We start from the raw sequence: 27,773 nt of genomic DNA on the forward strand, positions 1-27,773 counted from the left end.
TAAAATGAAGCAGCTGCTTAGTAAAATGTAGCAACTTCTTAGTAAAAGGTAGCAACTGCTCAGTAAAATGTAGCAACTGCTTAGTAATTTGTAGCAACTGCTTAGTAAAATGTAGCACCTTCTTAGTAAAATGTAGCAACTTCTTAGTAAAATGTAGCAACTTCTCAGTAAAATGTAGAAACTGCTAAGTAAAATTTAGAAACTGCTTAGTAAAATGTAGAAACTGCTTAGTAAAATGTAGAAACTGCTTAGGAACATGTAAAAACTGCTTATTACAATGTAGCCCATGCTTAGTTAAATGTAGCAGCTGCTTTGTAAAATGTAGAAACTGCTTAGTAAAATGTAGAAACTGCTTAGGAAAATGTAGCAACTTCTTAGTAAAATGTAGCAGCTGCTTAGTAATTTGTAGCAACTTCTTAGTAAAAGGTAGCAACTGCTTAGTAATTTGTAGCAACTGCTTAGTAAAATGTAGCAACTTCTTAGTAAAATGTAGCAACTTCTCAGTAAAATGTAGAAACTGCTAAGTAAAATTTAGAAACTGCTTAGTAAAATGTAGAAACTGCTTAGTAAAATGTAGAAACTGCTTAGGAACATGTAAAAACTGCTTATTACAATGTAGCCCATGCTTAGTTAAATGTAGCAGCTGCTTTGTAAAATGTAGAAACTGCTTAGTAAAATGTAGAAACTGCTTAGGAAAATGTAGCAACTTCTTAGTAAAATGTAGCAGCTGCTTAGTAATTTGTAGCAACTTCTTAGTAAAAGGTAGCAACTGCTTAGTAATTTGTAGCAACTGCTTAGTAAAATGTAGCAACTTCTTAGTAAAATGTAGCAACTTCTTAGTAAAATGAAGCAGCTGCTTAGTAAAATGTAGCAACTTCTTAGTAAAAGGTAGCAACTGCTCAGTAAAATGTAGCAACTGCTTAGTAATTTGTAGCAACTGCTTAGTAAAATGTAGCACCTTCTTAGTAAAATGTAGCAACTTCTTAGTAAAATGTAGCAACTTCTCAGTAAAATGTAGAAACTGCTAAGTAAAATTTAGAAACTGCTTAGTAAAATGTAGAAACTGCTTAGTAAAATGTAGAAACTGCTTAGGAACATGTAAAAACTGCTTATTACAATGTAGCCCATGCTTAGTTAAATGTAGCAGCTGCTTTGTAAAATGTAGAAACTGCTTAGTAAAATGTAGAAACTGCTTAGGAAAATGTAGCAACTTCTTAGTAAAATGTAGCAGCTGCTTAGTAATTTGTAGCAACTTCTTAGTAAAAGGTAGCAACTGCTTAGTAATTTGTAGCAACTGCTTAGTAAAATGTAGCAACTTCTTAGTAAAATGTAGCAACTTCTCAGTAAAATGTAGAAACTGCTAAGTAAAATTTAGAAACTGCTTAGTAAAATGTAGAAACTGCTTAGTAAAATGTAGAAACTGCTTAGGAACATGTAAAAACTGCTTATTACAATGTAGCCCATGCTTAGTTAAATGTAGCAGCTGCTTTGTAAAATGTAGAAACTGCTTAGTAAAATGTAGAAACTGCTTAGGAAAATGTAGCAACTTCTTAGTAAAATGTAGCAGCTGCTTAGTAATTTGTAGCAACTTCTTAGTAAAAGGTAGCAACTGCTTAGTAATTTGTAGCAACTGCTTAGTAAAATGTAGCAACTTCTTAGTAAAATGAAGCAGCTGCTTAGTAAAATGTAGCAACTTCTTAGTAAAAGGTAGCAACTGCTCAGTAAAATGTAGCAACTGCTTAGTAATTTGTAGCAACTGCTTAGTAAAATGTAGCAACTTCTTAGTAAAATGTAGCAACTGCTTAGTAAAATGTAGCAACTGCTTAGTAAAATGTAGCAACTTCTTAGTAAAAGGTAGCGACTGCTTAGTACTTTGTAGCAACTGCTTAGTAAAATGTAGCAACTGCTTAGTATAATGTAGCAACTTCATAGTAAAAGGTAGCAACTGCTTAGTAATTTGTAGCAACTGCTTAGTAAAATGTAGAAACTGCTTAGCAAAATGTAACAACTGCTTAGAAATTTGTAGCAACTGCTTAGTAAAATGTAGCAACTGATTAGTAAAATGTAGGAACTGCTCAGTAAAATGTAGCAACTGCTTAGTAAAATGTAGCAACTTCTTAGTAAAAGGTAGCAAAAGCTTAGTAATTTGTAGCAACTGCTTAGTAAAATGTAGAAACTGCTTAGTAAAATGTAGCAACTGCTCAGTAAAATGTAGCAACTTCTTAGTAAAATGTCACAACTGCTTAGTAAAAAGTAGCAACTGCTCAGTAAAATGTAGAAACTGCTTAGTAAAAGGAAGCAACCGCTTACCAAAATGTAGTTATTGATAAAATTTTGGTAAGCAGTTGCTACGTTTTGCTAAGCAAAATACTATACTACTGGTCGAGTCTCTCTTCAAGGAAGAAAGTTCTGTTATTTAAACATGCACCAATTTATCGTTGTTACAATAGCAACCGTAATCTTCTACATAAGTATTGGAATAGCTTTAAGTAATTATATAATTTCCCAAATATTAAACTTGAAATTAGCCCAAATAAACATTTCTATGATAACGCTATTTAATAAAATTGTTATATTACGTGTGAAATAAACACTGGATATCTGAATCACAACTTGACGCAGATACCTTAAGACCCACCAACATTTGCCCTCTTGACATTAAATAGGGTTATATATAATGGTAGCAGTATATATATCACATATATATTCACTATAAATAAATCTATTTTCATATTTAATGAGTGAGTGAGTGTGTTCAACGTCTTGGGCGACCCACTATGATGACACTGACAGGCTGTCGCTGTGTTTAACAAGGAAACACAATCACGGCAAACAGGTTTCAAAACTGGTCATAGTAACACGTCATGGCGGTCCCTGAGACTATGGAACTACAGATCAGATTAGAGGAGTTGGTCGTCTCACCTGGAAATTGAACTGGACCAAAGTCTTTTGTCTCGGTGTAATCTTTAGCTGGGTCGAAGGAGTCATGTTCCACGTGCACCCGGAGAGTGACACTCTTGTTCTTCATGGCCTGGTTATTTCCGACCACGGTAACAGAACTACTTGTCACCACGCTCGTTCCGCCGCATGAGCTGCTGGAGTATAATGCATTTAGGGGGCCACCCATCCCCTAAAATAAACAAACGGCGAGTTTGTTCTTTTAACGTTTTTTTACATACTTTTATATCATACATTGGATGTTTTCTCATTATTGACCTCATTTGTAGTACAATAAAAAAGTTATTAATTATACACACATATCCAAAACAATTAACAGGCGTCTATTTCATAATTAAGATCCGGGTAGGAATAGGTCTTCAGCAACCCAATGCTTGTCGTACGAGGCGACTAACGGGGACGGGTGGTCAGGTTCTCTGACTTGGTTGATGCATGTCATCGTATCCCAATTATATGGATCGATGCTCATAATATCAATTCCTTAATTGTCTGGTCCAGACTCGATTATTTACAGACCGCTGTCATATAGGTGGGATGTTGCTGAGTGCGGCGTTAAACAACAAACAAAGTGACTACTCTATTATTGCGAACCTTTTGCAGACAATGATAGTACATAACTACAGCAGTATAGATAGTAAATATTCCCTAAGAAGTCTCCCTTTATCACCACGGCCTTAATCAAGACAGGCGCACCAGTCACTAAACCGATGAACATCGGTCCACGACAAAGGAGCAGTATGGCGCACAGTCAACCAAACCGTCTTTGCCCAATCCAGCTGACTCGCCTATTACGAGAAGCAATTTAAGAGTGTGGCCCGGTTTTTGTTCACGAAATCATCTCGTAAAAGGCGACTATGCTTGTCGTAAGAGGCGCCTAACGGGAGCGGGTAGTCAGGCTCGCTGACTTGGTTGATGCATGTCATCGCATCCCGACTACGTAGTTCGATGCTCATGATGTCAATCACTGGATTGTTTGGTCCAGATTCGGTTATTTACAGACCGCCGCCATATGGCTGGAATATTGCTGAGTGCGGCGTTAAATAGCAAGCAACAACAACATCTTACCACGTCTGTCGTGTACGTCCAGCTTACATTGGCTTGCCCCTTCACACAAGGGATGGAGAGGGCAATGGTCAAGGAGCTTGTTGAATTCAGACTTGAGGGGATGTTGCTTTGCGTGGGGTTTGTTGTGACGCTTGACCACTGTAGTAGCCCTGGGTACAAAATAACATCAAGAACCATTAATCATTCACTTAGGAAATTCAAATTGAGGGGACACGGGTGGCCCAGTCGTCTCAGGCGCCACGATTCACTGTGGAGAGTTGCGTCCCTTGGGCACGCCAGAAGCCTTTGATTGTGGGTTCGAATCCCGGGTCGCCCCGATTATGTTTCTAGGTTTGTCAGCACCATACCCGTGCTCGTGGGTTTCATCGAAGTGGTAAACGTCTGAGACCTGCATCACTTGGGGCTTTCCTCCCACATTAAGCTGACACGCCGTGATATAACTGGAATAATGTTAAAAGCGGCGTTAAACCCAACTCACTCACTCACTCAAATGCACTTGAGGTATGTGGTGTAACTCTTCTGAGGGGCGGTCGGGTAGCCTAGTGGTTAAATTGTTCACTCGTCACGCTGAATACCCGGGTTCGATTCCCGACATGGGTACAATGTGTGAAGCCCATTTCTGGTGTTCCCCGCCGTGATATTGCTCGAATATTGCTAAAAGCGGCGTAAAACCATACTCACTCACTTACCTCTTCTGAAACGCTGAATGCGGCGTGAAGCATCAAACAAACTACCTCCTCAGCCATGAGTTAGTGTTTGTTTGTTTGTTCTTACTTACAGTCCGTTTGATTCCATTTGAGACCGATGAATTGCTCATTAACTCAAAATCTAATAATTGCAACAAAACCAAATTGTGCACAGCGACATGAATTGGACCAAAAAAAGTTGTTTAACAAACGATCATCATATTGTTGACATTTTTCGCCATGCCATACCAGGGATGACCAGTCGCTCATGGAACAGCCAGGTAATGAACAAGCATGTGCACATCTCAAAAGCCGTTTTGGGTGTTCAATCGGAGTCACTGTAGCAGGTTTCTGAAGCCGTGACAGAATCGGTGTCGCTGTTGTCCGAATCGCTATCGCCGCTGTCCGATGGAATCAAACGGACTGTAGTAAGTCTTGTAGCTCATATGTATATTCAGTTTGCCGACGTTTCACTCTAAAGCAGTTTGGTCACGACTATTCGTTCACTATTGACCTTTTTCACACTTTCGCCATCTTGGATCGAAAACGAGGCTTGGAGAGCATAGCTCCATGCAGTGAGTCGCATCAGCTCATAGGGAACAGACAGCATGTTGTGCATTTCACTAATGGACATTTTTAACAAACCAAAAATGGTATGCTCTGTATCTAAAACAGAAGTTATTTCACATTAAATCATGAGGTCCAACTAAAATATGCCTGTTATACACTGGAATTAGCATTTTGCTGTCAGGATCCCGGAAGTGAATCGAAAGTTGCATTTCGAGATACGTATTTCAGAAATAGATTGTTTTATCATTACCTCGTCGGCATATAGAGACAGTGTGACAGTACATTCAATGACAGAAGTTTTGTATCGTAAATAAACCGCATAACATGAAACACGTCAGTTTCCTTTTGCAAAATTGCTCAGTCAATGCGTGGCTTGGCGAACTCTAGATCAAGATTGAGATATGTTTATTTCACGTTTCATAGTGGTGTTTGCTGCACAACGCACTATCGTTTTGCCATGAGTCCAGTTAACAAAAGACACCTTTTCTGCTAAGATTTTCATTTTAACATATTACAATGTTAATTATGAAAATAATTCGTGTGTCAAAATAAATATTCAGAAGGGGCGATAACTCTATTCAGTGTGTACAATGACAGATGATACTTTCAAACATCACTTACTAAACTGATTATTGCCGATTGAGATTGCTCCGTGCACGACAAAAGTAATAATGTGTGAACTGTTTAAAATAAGTTAAAGGGAAACTAAAAATTGATAAATATAAATAATGTATGAAATTGAAGAAATATAAGAATTGATACAACTACCAACTTCTTGAACACCCTCACCTAATCCTGCATGATGAAAGGTAATTGTATATCGAAAGGAAGCTACTAATACATTTATCCTGATTAGTTTGAAAATGTCTTGATCAGATATGAGTACAGATAAAATAACAAAAGATATAAAGGAATCAACTTCAATTGGTAATCAAGCCAAGATAAAATATATGTATCGGTACAAATTATGTTGATGGAACAATCTGGATTTCTCATATTTAACAAAGAAAAACAAACCAAAATTTTTCATATCTTTATTTCTCACAATATACGTTTTCAAAACTTAACATGGACTGGGTGTCTTTGTCAGTCAAAAGCACCTAATTAAATTCCAGGAGAAAATAATTTTCTTGCTTGTAAACAAATGGTACAATGTGCTTTTTCAGTGTCCGATAAATATTGGCCATGTTGATTTGTGAGTGAATAAGGCTTTTCACTTCCTCGTCCTATTTAAGTGAAATATGACAGGAAGCACATTTGTTGATTAAATGATTATTGCTTTTCACTTCCTCGTCCTTTGACAGGACGCACATTGTAACCATTGTGTTACTGTCAGCAGAAAGCTCCTCCAGACATCCGTCACCGGATACTAGTACTTCATTGTGTTGACTCGCTGGCCTGAAATGAATAATTCAATAATATTGTAATAATATTCAGGTGAAATATCACGTTTTGTCACACCTACAGTCAGTCTGCCTCATTGACACTATGGTTTTCTGAGTAAGGTCATGAAGATCACAAAGAAAATATAAGACTTGAATTTATTTTGTCAAATGCAATGTTTATCCCTTCATGTGGTTTACTAAAGTTGATATCTTGACTTGAAAATATTAACTTTGTCAGATCACAAGATAAAATATTATTAAACATATTTTATTGTCCAAAAAGACAAAGGGCAGCACTTATTACCGCCTTCTCCCTATATACAGTTATACATAATATTGCATAATGAAAATGAACAATTTACAGTTGAAGCTTCCCATTGTGGAAACATAGTGCGCAATATATATACAGTGCTCATATGAAGGATATGTACAATGTGCTGGAAAGTGAAGACAGTGTGCATCTCATACATATCCTAATATTATACATTTTAGTGTTGAATATAGATTTAACAATATTAATGAATAACAGTTTGGAAACAATAATATGCTAGCTACTGAATCTGTTAGTCGTTTCTATAAATTTGTGTACAGACAAGACTATTTTTGTATTCAGGAAAACATCTAAGTTTGGATCACCAAAAAGAATACTATGTAGAGTTTTTTGTCCTCCAAGATTATCGATAGCTGTCAGTAATGTCTCCCTAAAATCATCATATAAGGTACATTCGAAGAAGAAATGGAATGAATTTTCACAAGGAGCATGCATACAAGGAGCATGAGATAAATTCATGCTATCATCGTTATTTGACAAGGAAAACAAATTTCTTCTATGTATTTATATTTTTTGCGTTTTGATTGAATTATATAAAAATATCAAAATGATCACACCACTTGACTTGATTGAAATAAACTAAAGTTCTAAAGATTGTTAACAATAGTAAAATATTACATCATAACAATATAATTATTGCAAAATGACACAGTAAGCACAACTATATTCTTATATATAAATTGATATGATTAATAATCTATAATACATGGCAATTGCTTGCACAAAATGAATCTCTTTGTTTTAAAAGTTTCAAAACATGTTTGTGGACATAAAACCAGATGGGTTTCACAATTAAACAAAGGGAATTAATGAGTTATGATTGCAATACACATGGGAATTAAAAATAATTCTTTTAATACTTTAAGTTTTTAGTAATGTCAATATCAATTTATGCATTTGAAATATTTGAATAAAAACTGTTAAAGAGTTATCTGTTTCTGTAAATTATATAAAGATCAAATGTAGATTGAACATTTACTGGACATTAATTAGTTGGGTTTTTGTTCATTGCATGACATGATTAAATTGGTACAGTAAAGTAAATATCATTTTGGTAGAAATATTATTGGTTACCAAAATTGCAGATCAAACTGTACTTTACTTTAAATATTTACACACCCTTTATGTAATAATTCAGTTGAAATATTACACCTCATGCTATCTAATCTGTCAACATTGACAATCAAAATAACAACTGTTCACAATCACAACAGCACAAGTAGATCGAGAGGTCTAATATTTTAATGGAATGCATTTGAGTCCATTACAATTTACATCAAATACGCAACTGATTGTAAATTCTCAGTAGGTTACAATTTGATACATTATATCAACATATCAATTTAGTTAGTTTCTGACATATATCTAGATATGGTCAAAAGGTCAATATTTCGACTTCAAATACAACCCGCAAAGTTATTTAAACTCACAATAAATAGTTTGGCTTAATGGTGTGTAAACAATGAATTATTCTTTACAAGATTTCAGTAGCATTTGTATTAAGTCTGTTCAGCTACCATAAACTGCACTGGGAGTTACCAGGTGGTCATGGATATTTTAAATTGAAATCACAACAGAACGGCCAGATTCACATTTATATCGGTAAGGAGACCAGATAACAGTAGAATAGTTTGTCAATAAGAATAATGTTCAATACTTACGATGAATGTACCGGGATGGTTAAATTGTCACAGTTTGTCCCGATTGCGTGCCTTGTTGACATCTCCATGTGTTTCATGTGCTATCCTGCCTTCACCTTCTGCTCTCCAAGCCTCGCTTTCAAACCGGAAGTAGCGAAGTGTGAAAAAGGTCAATAAGGACCGTCTCAATGGGGTTGTGTAAAGAGCGCCTGCCCACTGAGCGGGGGTCGCTGGTTCGATCCTCGACCACGTCATATACCTAGACGTTAAAAGGTGGTACTTGTTGTTACCCTGTCTGACGCTTGGCATTGAGGGGATACACGAAGGACTGGTCGGCTCGGAGTCAGCATTCTCTTTATGAGTTGGAGTATTTATATAAAACTGCGGCATGGTATCTCAGTGGGCTCACACCATAAAACCGGAATTGGTCCACAATAGTACAAAAGCACATACGCACATGCGCATCGCTACATAAGTGCAATAATCTTGAAAGCAATTGTGAACCCCATTTCACCCCACCATTAACCATAAAGTGTAATAGAGAGCGAGTATAGTTTTACGCCGCATACCTTTTATCAGCAATAGTGAGTGAGTATGGTTTTACGCCGCTTTTAGCAATATTCCAGAAATATCACGGCGGTAGACACCCAAAAAACGGCTTCGCACGTTGTACCCATGTCGGGAATCGAACCCGGGTCTCCGGGGTGACGAGCGAACGCTTTACCAACAAGGCTACCCGACCGCCCCTTATTAGCAATAACCAATAAGATCACATCGGCGGACACCAGAAAAGGGTTTCATTCTGTGTTCCCATGTCTAATAACGAATCCCGGTTTGCCGGTGTCACGATCGTACGCGTAAACAACTAGGCTACCTCGCAGAACCTCTAGGCTGCTTTGAAGAGAGGTGAGGTAAATGGGTTTCAACGGCGCGACCTAGATCGCTGCGGCACTGAAATACCATGCCGCAGTTTAACATGAGTACCCCACTCAGACACAGTATACTGACTCCGAGCCGACCTTGTTTTAGCCCCTTAATGCCGAACGCCAGGCAGGTAAACAACAATAACCATTCTAAACGTCTTTTGGTATGACGCGGCCGGGGACCTCACGCTCTCCGGGCGGACGCTCTACCACTAGACCACGGAGGCTGTCTCGCTGATTTAAGAAATGGGGCAAGACAATGGAGCTTCACGGTTTTCAAGTTATGCTCGGAAACGAAATACGGAGACACAGAGAGACGGGCGGAATTCGCTTAGCACCACTGCGTCGCTTAGGAGAGCCAGAAATTACCGTGCGTTCGAGTCCCAGATTTTTCTTAATCGCGTTCCAACACTTGTTCGGGAGTCTCACCAAAGTAACAAATGTTATATTTGGGATAACAGATTCTAGTACTTTTTGGGGGTTGAGTCACGTCCGGGATTCGAACCCACACTTGCCAGAGTGAGGCACCTAATCGCCAGCACACAAAGTCAGCGATCAAACCCACTCAGCAACCGAGGCTTCCATAAAATTGAAAGTTCGACAACTGTTAGTCTAGATCACGTACTTTGAATACCCCTCTGACAAGTGTAAATTAGCACGGCTCCCATGGCCGAAAGCTATGAATACACAATGCCATTTAGAAAGTGGTCAAATGTAACAAATGTTATATTTGGGATAACACTTTCTTAGTAAAGGACGGATTCTAGTACTTTTTTGGGGTTGAGTCCAGTCCGGGATTCGAACCCACACTTGCCAGAGTGAGGCACCTAATCTCCAGCACACAAAGTTTACTAAGAAAGTGTTAACCCAAATATAACATTTGTTACATTTGACCACTTTCTAAATGGCATTGTGTATTCATTTCACCAAAGTGTTTCAGATTTTGCTGAGGAGCGACATAATGAAACGTGTCAACGCAGCTCAATGACGGTCAGATATCTTTGCAATGGATATATTTTATTAGCTCCAAAGTCTTTTATTGATAATAATCTTGGCTAAAAAACCCTATACGTTATCACTTCACTGTTTAGCGGTTTCAATGGTCTAAATTAAAGTATCCAAATAATGAAAAAAAATATTCTACTTATATTTTTTTCTAATATGTTTATAACGTATGAATATTATATTTGAAAAACTCAACATCACTTTTTCTCAATATTGTAACATAAAAGGATAACTGTAGAAAAAAAATATATGTTCATTTTATATTGATCAGTAAATTTCAATCGATTAACGTTTACTGCGAACAAAAGTGAATTTTGATCAAAGTCAAATTTGGACAATGTTCAAGATATGCTACATTATAATGGACGTTCTACTCCGCAAAGAGCATGGAATTCCTCTTTTCGATTATATGTTTGAAATCGCCATACTCGGAAATACTTTTTATTCCAGCTAGTTTCATTTTGGCATGGGGTTGCCCTTAAGACCTGTATCAGTTCCGACCCTCCCCCTCACAATAAGCGACCCGTGAAGATCCGGGGTAGAATAGGTCTTCAGCAACCCATGCTTGACGTAAAAGGCGACCATGCTTGTAGTAAGAGGCGACTAACGGGATCGGGTGGTCAGGCTCGCTGACTTGGTTGAAGCATGTCGTCGATCCCAATTGCGTGGATCGATGCTCATGATGTCAATCAGTGGATTGTCTGGTCCAGACTCGGTTATTTACAGACCGCCGTCATATAGCTGGAATATTGCTGAGTGCGTCGTAAACAACAACCAACCAACCTCACAATAAGCCGACACGCCGTTGTATAATGTAAACGTTTTCAAAGGGGCAGTAAACCAAAACTTGGAGCCACGTATACTCAGCAACAAAATTTCCTGTGACACGATGCCCGTGAAGATCCGGGGTAGAATAGGTCTTCAGCAACCCATGGTTGCCATAAAAGGCGACTATGCTTGTCGTAAGAGGCGACTAACGGAATCGGGTGGTCAGGCTCGCTGACTTGGTTGATGCATGTCATTGTATCCCAATTGCGTGGATCGATGCTAATGATGTCGATTAGTTACAGACCGCCGTCATGTAGCTGGAATATTGCTGAGTGCGGCGTTAAACAACAAACAAACAAACAAAAAACAGCATGCTTTTATACCCCGGTTTACATATGTACGTCATTTGCATGATTGCTGCATGAAAGACACTGTCATCAAACCATGCTTGCGTTTGTGATACATATTGCCTTGTATGAAACCGATTGGACATGGGTGTCACATAAGCCTTTGTTGCTGAATATATCATAATCAAAATAGTGAGTGAGTGTATTGGGTTTAACGCCGCTTTTAACAGTATTCCAGTTATATCACGGCGTGTCAGCTTAACGTGGGAGGAAAGCCCGAAGTGATGCAGGTCTCAGGCGTTTACCACTTCGGTGAAACCCACGAGCACGGGTATGGTGCTGACAAACCTAGAAACATAATCGGGGCGAACTGGGATTCGAACCCACAATCATAGGTTTCTGGCGTGCCCAAGGGACGCAACTCTGCACAGCGAATCGCGGCGCCTTAGACGACTGGGCCACCCGTGCCCCTTATCAAAATAGCACAAAAAGATTTTCCTTGTTCCGCTGAAGATTACGTTGGATGTTGTATTGTTAGAAATCAATCTTAACAAGTTTTTCATGTTTCATCCCGCCTTGACAATTTTCCTTGTACACATCTCAGATGACTACAGATGCATGACAGTGGTTAATATGATGTAAATTGCATTTTCCTCATCACCAATATCAGAACGCAATTAAATTAAAATTTATTCGCCTCTCTCTCAATTCTCAATGACAAACCTGACAATGGTTAAGATGTAAATTGCTTTTTCCTTATCAACCGATAGCATAACGGAATTAAATTAGATATCATTTGCTTCACTGAATTTTTGGACGCACTGAAAAAAAATGTATACAGCACTAGAATGTAAAATATTAATGCAAAGCTGTTCAGTCGAATAACTTCTTTGTTTGCGCGTGGTCTGTTCCAACAAGGAAGATATTTGATTCATGTTGTATTACATTCTCACATGGCCGATCACGTTACTATGTCAATGGTGCAGGAAGACCTTAGCTTGGTATTCATACCTGGCAAAGTAAGATAGAGCAATAGTAGATGGCGAGTGAGTGAGTTGGGTTTAACGCCGATTTTAACAGTATTCCAGTTACATCAAGCTGCCTCAGCTTCATGTGGGAGGAAAGCCAGAAGTGACGCAGGTCTCAGACGTTTACCACTTCGGTGAAACCCACGAGCACGGGTATGGTGCTGACAAACCTAGAAACAATTGGGGCGAACCGGGATTCGAACCCACAATCATAGGCTTCTGGCGTGCCCAAGGGACGCAACTCTGCAGTGCGATTCGCGGCGCCTTAGACGACTTGGCCACCGTGCCCCCCTCTACAAGAAAGCGGACCACAAAGGTTATATGAAGAGCGCGATGCCTGGTATGATTCCACAAAAGCACGACTGGGTAATAAGACAAAATATACTTGCTGAAATATTGTTAGATTCACATTGACGAGGCAGGCAAGATATCAGAAAACCTGTTATGAGTGTTGGTTGGTTGGTTTGTTGTTTTACGCCGCACTCAGCAATATTCCAGCTATATGACGGCGGTCTGTAAATAATCGAGTCTGGACCAGACAATCCAGTGGGTAATATCATGAGCATCGATCCAAGCAATTGGGATCAATGACATGCATTAACCAAGTCAGCGAGCCTGACCACCCGATCCCGTTAGTCGCCTCTTTGGGTCACACGCGATTATTTACAGACCGCCGTCATAGAGCTTGAATATTGCTGAGTGCGGCGTAAAACAACAAACCAACCGACCAGCATGGTTTTCCTTTTTTAAACATATAAAATTTGATTTTCAAAATACCAAAAATACAATTTCACATAATACACAACTGTTGATGAGTATCTTAGACATCTTATCTTTAAAATCATAAAGTTGGCTTGTTTGGGCTCAAATTTAAAACATTTCACACATGGTAGATGTCATGTGGTTGCACATGCATGCTTACCCCAGTCTACATTGAACCTATTTATTTTACACAACATTACCAGCCACAGATTACTGTTTACAAACAATGAGTGATTGTTGAAGAGACGTAAATCCAATTTGAGTTCTTTCAATTTCAAAACGAACGAGGTATACTAGGTGCGTCTGAGCAGTCCGGGTTAAAATATGTCCCCAATACCCCAATGTTGACTTAGGTGGGGATCGGGTGGTCGGGCCCCGTGGCTTGGCTGATTGTGTTTCATCGCACCTTATTCATAAGATTTAACAGAGCCGATTGTATACGAGTCCAACTTCATCATGAGCAGACCGCCTCCGTGGTCTAGTGGTAGGGCGTCCGCCCGGAGAGCGGAAGGTCCGGGGTTCTCGATCCTCGGCCGCGTCATACCAAAAGACGTTAAAAGATGGTATTTGTTGCTACCCTGTCTGGCGCTCGGCATTAATGGGCTAAAACAAGGACTGGTCGGCTCGGAGTCAATATACTGTGTCTGAGTGGGGTATTCATGTTAAACTGCAGCATGGTATCTCAGTAAGTTAGCACTATAAATCGGCATCAGTCCGGACTAGTACAAGCAGCCACACACACACACACGTGCATGCACGTCGCTATATACGTGCAATAATCTTAGACGCGACGTTAAACCCAATTTAACCTCATCATGAGCATGTGTTGATGAATCACTATCAAATAGTGAAGACACCAGGTGTTCGCGGACAGGTGAGCATTTCCTGCTTAAAACCATACCCACTCACTCACTCACTCACGCGAATCTTGGATACAATTTTACGATCAGCAGTTGTACTGTTAAAGGACACGCACTCTTTACCCATTCCGCCACGACATATGCAGTTATATCTTAACGTTTTTCTTCACTTTTAAGCAGCAAAATCTCTACACAATGGACGTAATTCAAAATAAACATTCCGTTTTTATTAATTTAAAAAAAATCCAGTATGGTACTCGATCGTGTCACTGGATTATCTGGTTCATCCATCTCTTGATAATCTGGTATATTTACAGGCTGACGTCGCATGGCAGCACTTTTTAATGCAAATGAATGGCGGGTGCTGCCGGTAGGGCGGGTCATGGACCGACAATTTATGTTTACAGGTCACCTCATGCAGCTGGAATTTTAAAGAATGCGGCGTCCAACAACAAGCAAAATATTGTTGAGGGAGTCGTGATGTGGGAAAATATTTCAAAGATAAACTTTAACTTCGACAATTTATTTATTACCTACCTGAACTCGTTTGGATATATATTTGGTCTGTTGCTGATCCGTGGCGACAAGTCCAATCGCCATAATCTTGTCCTGCTTGGAAGGATTGAATTGTGAGGCTAACCGCTGATCCTGCGCTTGTGATGAGACTGTACCCTGCATCCGTAGAGTTGCAGGCTCCAGTATTTAGTTGACATGTACCCACGACTGTGGCATTCAGTTCGAACTCGACTTCCGATGGCGAACTCGAGTCAAGTGAACAGTTCAGGGCTAAAGACAGATTTGCGACAGGGATGCGGCGATCCATCACAAGACTGATTGCTGAAACTGAATAAATTTGAGAATTTACTGAATTTACACCGCGAAACACACAATGATCTTTACATTAATGATTACCAAAATATTTTGAAAATAGAAATCAGAGAGTTTACTTTTACTGCAGTTTTACAGCATTTGATTTGAAATAACTTTGCGACAACAGAAGTAGGGAGATAACAATGTGATTTGTCGTTTTGGTAAGTTTTCAAAAGCAGATGTATTTCCAGCAGAAGTGTAGTGTTGATCAAGTTGATCAAGTGAGGACTAGAGTTACGTCCCTTAGGAAAAGATTCCATGATCTGATTGCAGTCGGATTGCGGTCGAATTGCGGTCGGATTGCGAATTATGGAGCTGTCTGCGATTGCGGGCGATTGATGTGATTGTACTGTTCCCATGTGTAATGCTGCACCCTAGGTTGGCCCATGATACGTACATATTTGCGTACCCGTAACGTATTCATGACTTGAAGGGGGCACTGGTTGCCCAGTCGTCTAAAGCGCCGCGATTCGCTGTGCAGAGTTGCGTCCCTTGGGCACGCCAGAAACCTAGGATAGTGGGTTCGAATCCCGGTTCGCCCCGATTATATTTCTAGGTTTTTCAGCACCATAGCCGTGCTCGTGGGTTTCACCTTAGTGCTAAAAGTCTGAGCCCTGCATCATTTCGGGTTTTCCTTCCACATTAAGCTGACACGCCGTGATATGACTGGAATACTGTTAAAAGCTTACTCGCTCACTCATGACATGAAAGCTGACCTTGACCTTGCGCGAGCCTGAACCTGCGATGATGTCTGACAGAATAACCATTGTTTGAACGTGGAAACAACTACAAGAGGTAACAGGTACTAACGGTAGATGTAAGGAGACTAACGGTAGATGTAAGAAGACTAACGGTAGATGTAAGGAGACTAACGGTAGATGTAAGGAGACTAACGGTAGACGTAAGGAGACAAACGGTAGATATAAGGAGACTAACGGTAGATGTAAGAAGACTAACGGTAGATGTAAGGAGACTAATGGTAGACGTAAGGAGACTAACGGTAGATGTAAGAAGACTAACGGTGGATATAAGGAGACTAACGGTAGACGTGAGAAGACTAATGGTAGACATAAGGAGACTAACGGTAGATGTAAGAAGACTAACGGTAGATGTAAGGAGACTAACGGTAGATGTAAGAAGACTAACGGTAGATGTAAGAAGACTAACGGTAGATGTATGGAGACTAACGGTAGACGTACGAAGACTAACGGTAGATGTAAGGAGACTAACGGTAGATGTAAGAAGACTAATGGTAGATGTAAGAAGACTAATGGTAGATGTAAGAAGACTAACAGTAGATATAAGGAGACTAACGGTAGATGTAAGGAGACTAATGGTAGATGTAAGGAGACTAACGGTAGATGTAAGAAGACTAACGGTAGATATAAGGAGACTAACGGTAGATGTAACAAGACTTACGGTAGATGTAAGGAGACTAAAGGTAGACGTACGAAGACTAACGGTAGATGTAAGGAGACTAACGGTAGATGTAAGCAGACTAATGGTAGATGTAAGAAGACTAATGGTAGATGTAAGAAGACTAACAGTAGATATAAGGAGACTAACGGTAGATGTAAGGAGACTAATGGTAGATGTAAGGAGACTAACGGTAGATGTAAGAAGACTAACGGTAGATGTAAGGAGACTAACAGTAGATGTAAGAAGACTAACGGTAGATGTAAGAAGACTAACGGTAGATGTAAGGAGACTAACGGTAGACGTACGAAGACTAACGGTAGATGTAAGGAGACTAACGGTAGATGTAAGAAGACTAATGGTAGATGTAAGAAGACTAATGGTAGATGTAAGAAGACTAACAGTAGATATAAGGAGACTAACGGTAGATGTAAGGAGACTAACGGTAGATGTAAGGAGACTAACGGTAGATGTAAGAAGACTAACGGTAGATATAAGGAGACTAACGGTAGATGTAACAAGACTAACGGTAGATATAAGGAGACTAACGGTAGACGTACTAAGACTAACGGTAGATGTAAGGAGACTAACGGTAGATGTAAGAAGACTAATGGTAGATGTAAGAAGACTAATGGTAGATGTAAGAAGACTAACAGTAGATATAAGGAGACTAACGGTAGATGTAAGGAGACTAATGGTAGATGTAAGGAGACTAACGGTAGATGTAAGAAGACTAACGGTAGATATAAGGAGACTAACGGTAGACGTAAGAAGACTAACGGTAGATATAAGGAGACTAACGGTAGATGTAACGTGGAAGATAGGTATGAGTATTACTGCTAGTTGTAAATGTATTCATAGGAGATGTAACTAGCACTTCCAATGGAAGCAACAAGTACACCCGCTAGATATAACAGGGACTCCCAGTAGATGTAACAGAGACACCCAGTAGATGTAACAGAGACACCCAGTAGATGTAACAGAGACATCCAGTAGATGTAATAGAGACACCCAGTAGATATAACAGAGACTCCCAGAAGATGTAACAGAGTCTCCCAGTAGATGTAATAGAGACACCCAGTGGATGTAACAGAGACACCTAATAGATGTAACAGAGACTCCCAGTAGATGTAACAGAGACTCCCAGTAGATGTAACAGAGACACCAAGTAGATGTAACAGAGACTCCCAGTAGATCTAACAGAGACTCCAAGTAGATGTAACAGAGACTCCCAGTAGATGTAACATATACTCCCAGTAGATGTAACAGAGACACCTAATAGATGTAACAGAGACTCCCAGTAGATGTAACAGTGACTCCCAGTAGATGTGACAGAGACACCCAGTAGATGTAACAAAGACTCCCAGTAGATGCAACAGAGACTCCCAGTAGATGTAACAGAGACACCCAGTAGATGCAACAGAGACTCCCAGTAGATCTAACAGAGACTCCCAGTAGATGTAATAGAGTCACCCAGTAGATGCAGCAGAGACTCCCAGTAGATGTAATAGAGTCACCCAGTAGATGCAACAGAGACTCCCAGTAGATCTAACAGAGACTCCCAGTAGATGTAACAGAGACACCTAATAGATGTAACAGAGACACCAAGTAGATGTAACAAAGACTCCCAGTAGATCTAACAGAGACTCCCAGTAGATGTAACAGAGACTCCCAGTAGATGTAACAGAGACACCTAATAGATGTAACAGAGACACCGAATACGCTTGGTTTTCGCAGTAGGGATATGTTCAAGTAATATGTTTCTACCATGAAACATTTTTATTTTATAAAAACAACAACATATAAAACATTTTCGAGCGTCAAGTTTCTTTTTGAAATTAGTTTAAAGGAATTAGACTTAATATGGTAGCAAGCATAAATATCCAATAAATCACAGTCTCCATAATTATTACATTATAAGCAAAATATTGATTTTTGATTGGAAAATTGACCTCCATTTGGACAAAAAGGCGGCCATTTTGAATTTGCAGTGGCTAAACGTTTTTTTTCTTCTCACATGAACTAAGGCGACCGACCATGCAAATTTTGGTGCTTGTACCATCATTTGAATAATCGTGCTGTTCCTGGCAATGAAGGGGGAGGTAACTCTGTACAGTTCATCGTTGCGCATTGAACCACACAGCCATCAATGAACCCACATTTAAACTACAGAAAACTACGGTTATAAGGAACACGCTTATAACGAACTGACGGATAAAATGAACTGATTTTTTTGTCCCGACTATTTGCCATAGTTGATGTATATATGCTTATAACGAACTACGGTTATAACAAACTATAGTTAGAGGTCCCTTTGAGTTCGTTATAACCGTAGTTTACTGTACAGCAAACTACCGTTATAACGAACACGCTTATAACGAATTGACGGATATAACGAACTTACGTTTTTGGTCCCGACGATTTGCTGTAGTTACACTGTATATATGCTTACAACGAACTACGGTTATAACGAACTAAAATTAGTAGTACCTTTGAGTTCGTTATACTGTATGTCGAAAGTTTATGTGAAAACATAAAAAAATGCGAATTCGATCACACAAAGCAACAGTTACTGAAACCAGATTTTACAGATAACGCAAGTGTAGTATTTCCATTTTGTCCGGGCTGATATAAAAAGCGACCTGGTAAAGTGAACATTATTACTATGTCGCTTTTTATATCAGCCCGGACAAAATGGAAATACTACACTTGCGTTATATGTTAAATCTGTTGTCAGTAACTGTTGCTTTGTGTGATCGAATTCGCAATTATTATATTATTATCAAACAGTATTTTCATCGTCATTTGAAACCAAAAAGTAATTTGAACTTTTGCAAGCGTAAACCTCTCCAAGCTGTTTAAGTGAAGAATTCCACTTATCGGGTTTCCACTTATCAGGCTTCCACTTATCGGGGCTTCCACTTATCCCGCTTCCACTTATCGGGCTTCCACTTATCGGGCTTCCACTTATCGGGGCTTCCACTTATCCCCCTTCCACTTTTCCCGCTTCCACTTATCGGGCTTCCACTTATCGGGCTTCCACTTATCGGGGCTTCCACTTATCCCCCTTCCACTTTTCCCGCTTCCACTTATCGGGCTTCCACTTATCGGGCTTCCACTTATTGGGCTTCCACTTATCGGGGCTTCCACTTATCGGGCTTCCACTTATCGGGCTTCCACTTATCCCGCTTCCACTTATCGGGCTTTCACTTATCGGGCTTCTACTTATCGGGCTTCCACTTATCGGGCTTCTACTTATCCCCCTTCCACTTTTCCCGCTTCCACTTATCGGGCTTCCACTTATCGGGGCTTCCACTTATTGGGCTTCCACTTATCGGGGCTTCCACTTATCGGGCTTCCACTTATCGGGCTTCCACTTATCCCGCTTCCACTTATCGGGCTTCCACTTATCGGGCTTCCACTTATCGGGGCTTCCACTTATCCCGCTTCCACTTATCGGGCTTCCACTTATCCCGCTTCCACTTATCGGGCTTCCACTTATCCCGCTTCCACTTATCGGGCTTCCACTTATCGGGCTTCCACTTATCGGGGCTTCCACTTATCCCGCTTCCACTTATCCCGCTTCCACTTATCGGGCTTTCACTTATCGGGGCTTCCACTTATCGGGGCTTCCACTTATCCCGCTTCCACTTATCCCGCTTCCACTTATCGGGGCTTCCACTTATCCCGCTTCCACTTATCGGGGCTTCCACTTATCCCGCTTCCACTTATCGGGCTTCCACTTATCCCGCTTCCACTTATCCCGCTTCCACTTATCGGGGCTTCCACTTATCCCGCTTCCACTTATCCCGCTTCCACTTATCCCGCTTCCACTTATCCCGCTTCCACTTATCGGGGCTTCCACTTATCGGGCTTCCACTTATCGGGCTTCCACTTATCGGGCTTCCACTTATCGGGGCTTCCACGTATCCCGCTTCCACTTATCCCGCTTCCACTTATCGGGCTTTCACCTATCGGGCTTCTACTTATCGGGCTTCCACTTATCGGGGCTTCCACTTATCCCGCTTCCACTTATCCCGCTTCCACTTATCCCGCTTCCACTTATCCCTCTTCCACTTATTGGGCTTCCACTTATCGGGGCTTCCACTTATCGGGCTTCCACTTATCCCGCTTCCACTTATCCCGCTTCCACTTATCGGGCTTCCACTTATCGGGGCTTCCACTTATCGGGGCTTCCACTTATCCCGCTTCCACTTATCCCGCTTCCACTTATCCCGCTTCCACTTATCCCGCTTCCACTTATCGGGGCTTCCACTTATCCCGCTTCCACTTATCGGGCTTCCACTTATCCCGCTTCCACTTATCCCGCTTCCACTTATCAGGGCTTCCACTTATCGGGCTTCCACTTATCGGGCTTCCACTTATCCGGCTTCCAATTATCGGGCTTCCACTTATCGGGCTTCCACTTATCGGGCTTCCACTTATCGGGCTTCCACTTATCGGGGCTTCCACGTATCCCGCTTCCACTTATCCCGCTTCCACTTTTGTTGAAGCCTCGGTGGTCGAGTGGGTAAGGTCGCTGAATTTGCTAAAAGGGTTATCCCAAATATGACATCGGTTACATTTGACCCCATTCTATTGTGCATTCATCCTTTTTAAGCGATAGAAAGTTTTGAATTGGCATTTCCATCTCATCACAGCGTGTACTTACCATGTGTCCACCGGACGTAATAGGTCCCCAGTAATCTAGATTTGTCCTCGGATGCTCATGATGTCAATCACTGGTTTGTTTGGGTTAGATTCGTGATTTTATTTTTTTAATCTATTAATTTTATTGCTATTACTATATATACATATAAATAAATGTAAACACATGTTTCGATTTGTACGCGTATTCGAATTCCAGATGATAAGAAACTGGTAACTCTGTAATACTTTAAAGCAATATCGATTGCTCAACCAATACACAACGGCAATAAATCCTTTGATACGAGATACACAATACCAAAACAGAACAAGTTTCCTGTTAGCTGACACAACACGTGATAAATTATAAGGAAAGTCTTCTTTGTTAAAGAAACACAATATAGAGGGCACAATTACTAGAAGCGAACTTCCTCATGACATTGTGTTTGTGTTATCAAATGCAATGGAGTAGATAGAGGATACGCCGATGTTTCCGGAAATATTAAACAGACAAAGGGCATAGAATTTCGGTGCACTTGTAAACATATTGAACCAGTTAGGTATTTAGATAATGACATGTTAAATAAAAGTATTGAAATGGTTTGCAGTATAACACGTATTTGAAACCGCATATAAACACAATGTCAAACTTTGTGTTAATATCGTACGCCAGAAAATGGGAGTTGTTATGGTCACTGGCGCGTCAGATCTAAAAATGGCATCCAACTTCCTATCAGTATACCTGTAGAAAGTTGTACTTAAGCCTTGAGTCCTGTAACATTGGACCCGTGAAGATTCTGGGGTAGAATAGGCCTTCAGCAACCCATGCTTGCCGTGAGAGGCGACTAACGGGATCGGGTGGTCAGGCTCGCTGATTTGGTTGATGCATGTCATTGATCCAAATTGCGTGGATCGATGCTCATGATATCACTCACTGGATTGTCTGGTCCAGACTCGATTATTTACAGACCGCCGTCATGTAGCTGAAATATTGCTGAGTGCGGCGTTAAACAACAAACCAACCAACCTGTAACATTGAATCAAACAGCTATTGAGCACGAGTCTTATGCATTTGGGGCGGTCGGGTAGCCTAGTGGTTAAAGCGTTTGCTCGTCACGCAGAAGACCCGGGTTCGATTCCCGACATGGGTACAATGTGTGAAGCCAAGTTCTGGTGTCCCCCGCGGTGATATTGCTGGAATATTGCTAAAAGCCGTGTAAAACTAAACTCACTCACTCACTCTTATGCATTTCTTTCGAATATTCGTAGATAGAACGTTGTACTTGTAAAAGCCATCAAAGGAAAGTCACCCCTCATATCACACAATCCCGTGGGTATATTTTTGTCACTCTGAAACCTGCATAGATCTAAATATAAAACCCATGTTGCGGTTTCACTTCTCTTCTAGCGTAGTTGGAAGAGTGAGTGAGTGAGTATGGTTTTACGCCGCTTTTAGCAATATTCCAGCAATATCACGGCGGGGGACACCAGAAATGGGCTTCAATATCCTCCTTTTCAAACGTAGATTACTCAGGAACTTCAGATAGTATCTATGGTAACCACGTTTTGTGGTAACTACCCCACAGATGAGAGCGAAGATTCTATTCAAGTTTATCGCGTGGGATAGTTGTGTACAACTTTGAAAAATAATGATTCGGCTCAATTGAATTTGGTTCTTTTCTGAGATTGCAAAAAACTCAAGAAAAAAACTTTGAGTTGTTGAAAACATCCATGTCACTGACACTTGTTTTTAAATACATTGACACTGGGATTTCATGGTATATTTGACCACCTGGTGGTCTAGTGGTAGAGCGTCCGCCCAGAGAGCGGAAGGCCCGGGGTTTGATTCCCGGCCGCGTCATACCAAAAGACGTTAAAAGATGGTACTTGTCTGGCGCTCGGCATTAAGGGGCTAAAACAAGGACCGGTTGGCTTGGAGTCAGTATACTGTGTCTGAGTGGGGTATTCGTGTCAAAGTTCGGCATGGTATCTCAGTGAGCTGGCGCTATAGAATCGGCATTGGTCCGTACTAGTACAAGCAGGTACACACACACACACACACACACACGTACATGCACGTCACTATATAAGTGCAATAATCTTGGACGGCAACCCCATTACACTACACCTAATAGTACATCGTGGTCCCTGCAATAACTCTCTCTGTATACGGATAAAGGCGTACAATATCTTCTGTGACGTCATGAAAAAAAGGGTGCCACCCCACTTCAGTTGATCGTTATTGGAACCAACCATTTATAAATACCCTTTCAAAGAATGAGGAACCGAAAAATTATATTTATTATATACATATGAATGAAATACTGGAATTTATCAGTGACGATAAATCAAGTTATCAGTCACTAGTGACTGATATAAAAAAGTTATATCAGTCACTAGTGACTGATATAAACAAGGTGTCGGAACTACTTTCTCCAGAATCAAAACATTAAAGAGTTATCCATTTTAAACAGGTGTCATTTCGGGATCACCAGTTGTCATTTCGCGATCACCAGGTGTCATTTCGCAAACACCAGGTGTCATTTCGGGATCACCAGGTGTCATTTCGCAAACACCAGGTGTCATTTCGGGATCACGAGGTGTCATTTCGGGATCACCAGGTGTCATTTCGCGATCACCAGGTGTCATTTGCGCGATCACCAGGTGTCATTTCGTGAACATCGGGTGTCCTTTCGCAAACACCAGGTGTCATTTCGTGAACATTGGGTGTCATTTCGCGATCACCAGGTGTCATTTCGCGATCACCGGGTGTCATTCACTAACACCAGGTGTCATTTCGCAAACACCGGGTGTCATTTCGCGATCACCAGGTGTCATTTCGCAAACACCGGGTGTCATTCACTAACATCAGGTGTCATTTCGCGATCACCAGGTGTCATTTCGCAAACACCGGGTGTCATTTCGCGATCACAAGGTGTCATTTCGCGATCACCAGGTGTCATTCACTAACACCAGGTGTCATTTCGCGATCACCAGGTGTCATTTCGCAAACACCAGGTGTCATTTCCCGATCACCAGGTGTCATTTGCAATGATCCAGTCATATGTTGACTATGTTGACTTTAACGCCAGTTTGAATCTGTTTTGTCGGATGACCGAGTATGGTTATTCTCTGGTATTGTCGTTTGATGTGCACAGGGGAATTGTCAGACATGATATATTATACTTGGCGTGGGAGAAGCTACGGCTCAAACTCTTGACGTTCTCTCCGAGCGGCACGTCCAGATCTGTATAACACCAGCTTGAATACCAGGCTGTCGTAGATCATACATCCTACATGTTTGTATGTGGAAAACAATGTGTTTGTGCTACAAAAGCAGAAGTAGTATTTGAAAGCACCAGGCAAACAGACTGTCAAGTGTATCTATATGCAGGTCGCAAAAGGGGTGGTGGGGTAGCCTTGTGGTTAAAGGGTTCGCTCGTCGCGCCGAAGACCCGGGTTCGATTCCCAACATGGGTAAAATGTGTGAAGCCCATTTCTGGTGTCCCCTGCAGTGATATCGCTGGAATATTGCTAAAGGCGGCGTGAAACCATACTCACTCACTCACTCATATTCAGACAAGCAAGATGTATGGTGAAATATGGCCTAATGCTATTACAAATTTAATCTCCTTTAATATTTTCCTCTGCCCAAGTATCAGATAGAAGGTTATGTTTAAAAATAAAAATATATTCACTAAATGCAGTGTGCGAGACGCCTAAGTGAGGTGAGGTGAGGTGAAATTAGGTTTAACGTCGCGTCCAAGATTATTGCACTCATATAGCGACCTGCATGCACGTGTATATGTGTTTGTGGCTGCTTGTACTAGTCCGGACTGATGCCGATTTGTAGTGCTAGCTCACTGAGATAACATGCCGCAGTTTAACATGAATACTCAACTCAGACACAGTATACTGACTCCGAGCTGACCAGTCCTTGTTTTAGCCCTTTAATGCCGAGCGCTAGACAGGGTAACAACAAGTACAATCTTGTAACGTTTTTTGTGTATGACGCGGCCGGGGATCGATCCACGGACCTTCTGCTCTCCGGGCGGACGCTCCACCACTAGACCACGGAGGCGGTCCGACGCCTAAGTGACGTAAATGTGTGTCACTGTGCAAACAGTGTAACATTTATTATCGCTGTGCAATCAAATGCACCCATATTGAAAGTCATCCCGAAATGTCAAGTCGTCTTAAACTGCACCTGTAGTCTTTCGTTATCTGACTTCGCGCATATCAGGATAACGTTCTAGATAAATCACACACTTTGCGTGCATATCAGTCTTGGATTGTATGTGATGTGAGTTCAGGGTGAGATGTAAGGTTGGTGGGGTGTTGAGGGTGGATATGTGCTGTGTGTGATGTGTGTTTAGGGTGAGATGTAAGGTTGGTGGGGTGTTGAGGGTGGATATGTGCTGTGTGTGATGTGTGTTTAGGGTGAGATGTAAGGTTGGTTTGGGTGTTGAGGGAGGATTTGTGCTGTGTGTGATGTGTGTTTAGTGTAAGATGCAAGGTTGTTGGGGTGTTGAGGGGGGATTTGTGCTGTGTCTGATGTGTGTTTAGGGTGAGATGCAAGGGTGGTGGGGTGTTGAGGGGGGATTTGTGCTGTGTCTGATGTGTGTTTAGGGTGAGATGTAAGGGTGGTGGGGTGTTTGGGGTGTATTTGTGCTGTGTGTGATGTGTGTTTAGTGTGAGATGCAAGGTTGTTGGGGTGTTGAGGGTGGATTTGTGCTGTGTGTGATGTGTGATATGTAAGGGTGGTGGGATGTCTTGGTGGATATGTGCTTTGTGTGTGTGCGTGCTTGTGTGCGTGCGTGCGTTCGTGCGTGAGTGTGTGCGTGCGTGCGTGATGTGTGTGTGTGTGTGTGTGGTGTATGTGGGGGAACAGCAGGTCTGTGTGGGTAATTTTCCCGTTAGGGAAATGTCCGTATGGGGAAATGTCCATGTGGGGAAATGTCCATGTGGGGAAATGTCAATGTGGGGAAATGTCCATGTGGGGAAATGTCGATGTGGGGAAATGTCCCGTTAGGGAAATGTCCATGTGGGGAAGTGTCCCGTCAGGGAAATGTCCATGTGGGGAAATGTCCATGTGGGGAAGTGTCCATGTGGGGAAGTGTCCATGTGGAGAAATGTCCATGTGGGGAAATGTCCATGCGGGGAAATGTCCCGTTAGGGGAAATGTCCCGTTAGGGAAATGTCCATGTGGGGAAATGTCCATACGGGGAAATGTCCATGTGGGGAAGTGTCCATGTTGGAAATGTCCATGTGGGGAAATGTCCATGTGGGGAAATGTCCATGTGGGGAAGTGTCCATGTGGGGAAATGTCCATGTGTGGAAATGTCCCGTTAGGGAAATGTCCATGTGGGGAAATGTCCATGTGGGGAAGTGTCCATGCGCGGAAATGTCCCGTTAGGGAAATGTCCATGTGGGGAAGTGTCCATGCAGGGAAATGTCCATGTGGGGAAATGTCGATGTGGGGAAATGTCCCGTTAGGAAATGTCCATGTGGGGAAGTGTCCATGCAGGGAAATGTCCATGCGGGGAAATGTCGATGTGGGGAAATGTCCCGTTAGGAAATGTCCATGTGGGGAAGTGTCCCGTTAGGGAAATGTCCATGTGGGGAAATGTCCATGTGGGGAAATGTCCTACAATGGAGGGTGTGAGAAGCCACAATCATCGGTTTCTGGCGCTTCTCTGCCCAGCGAATCACGGCGCCTTAGACGACCGGGCCACCCGTGTCCCCGTGTGTGGGAAGACTAACATATTGTGCTCTATACAATGTAACACAACTCTAGTTAAAGGTGACAAAAAATGTGAACCTTATTCTACAGTTACAAATACCCACGCCCAACGTGTTACTGTAACGTGTGGTCAGCAATCATTCGTTTAACCGACGGAGCATCAGAAGCAACAGGTAAAACAATGCAATGACAAGGAAATCAATGGATCATTATGATGCGGATTAAGACTGTTGCTGTGTTGTAAACGATGATGTAGGCATCCACGATTGCTGCATTATACGTCAATGAGCAACACAATTAGATTGATTAAGATAACAAAAAACAAAAAAACAAAAAAAACATTTACCTGATGAAGCCGTCAGTAATCCAAGCAGGCACAACGCCAGGACCTCGTCGGTTGGGGCCATCTTGTCGTTTACACGGCGCAGTACAAGCAGGAAGTAAGGCACAAAGCCTATCACATGATATTGAATACTGTAAGGGACATTCTCGCGATCTCGACCTTTCGAAACGAGATTTATATGCCCAAGGTGCAAGAATGCGATCTCACGAGATTGCGATATCGCGATATTTTGCCACAATCTCGCGTTCTCGTGTTTTTGGTACAGAGTACTTTTTGTCAAAAATCGACAACGCTAGTGCAACATTTAGACATGCGGTACAATTTGAAGGTTCTGTTTTTCCGTTATGCGTTTTTGACCCCGCCATCTAAGGTGCCGCCATATGTTAAGCAGGGTTGCGTCCCTTTTGCTTACCCGAATCCTATGAT

The 27,773-nt window shown here is 41.4% G+C and overlaps 1 protein-coding gene across 1 annotated transcript in view; it reads right to left on the reverse strand.

Moving 5' to 3' along the window:
• LOC124124860 (V-set and immunoglobulin domain-containing protein 10-like 2) overlaps nt 1–27,524 on the reverse strand; it is a 50,624-nt gene extending 23,100 nt beyond the window's left edge. Inside the window, exons 1-4 of the mRNA XM_048380956.1 lie at nt 27,351–27,524; nt 14,866–15,171; nt 4,024–4,172; nt 2,923–3,130 (exon numbers count right to left, since the gene is read on the reverse strand). Of these exons, the coding sequence (XP_048236913.1) occupies nt 2,923–3,130; nt 4,024–4,172; nt 14,866–15,171; nt 27,351–27,411 (724 nt within the window). The 5' untranslated portion in view covers nt 27,412–27,524. The remainder of the gene's footprint in view (nt 1–2,922; nt 3,131–4,023; nt 4,173–14,865; nt 15,172–27,350) is intronic.
• Nucleotides 27,525–27,773: the final 249 nt, after the last annotated feature.

This window comes from Haliotis rufescens, unplaced genomic scaffold (assembly GCF_023055435.1).
Source record: "Haliotis rufescens isolate VD_foot unplaced genomic scaffold, xgHalRufe1.0.p SCAF_34, whole genome shotgun sequence".
NCBI lineage: Eukaryota > Metazoa > Mollusca > Gastropoda > Lepetellida > Haliotidae > Haliotis > Haliotis rufescens.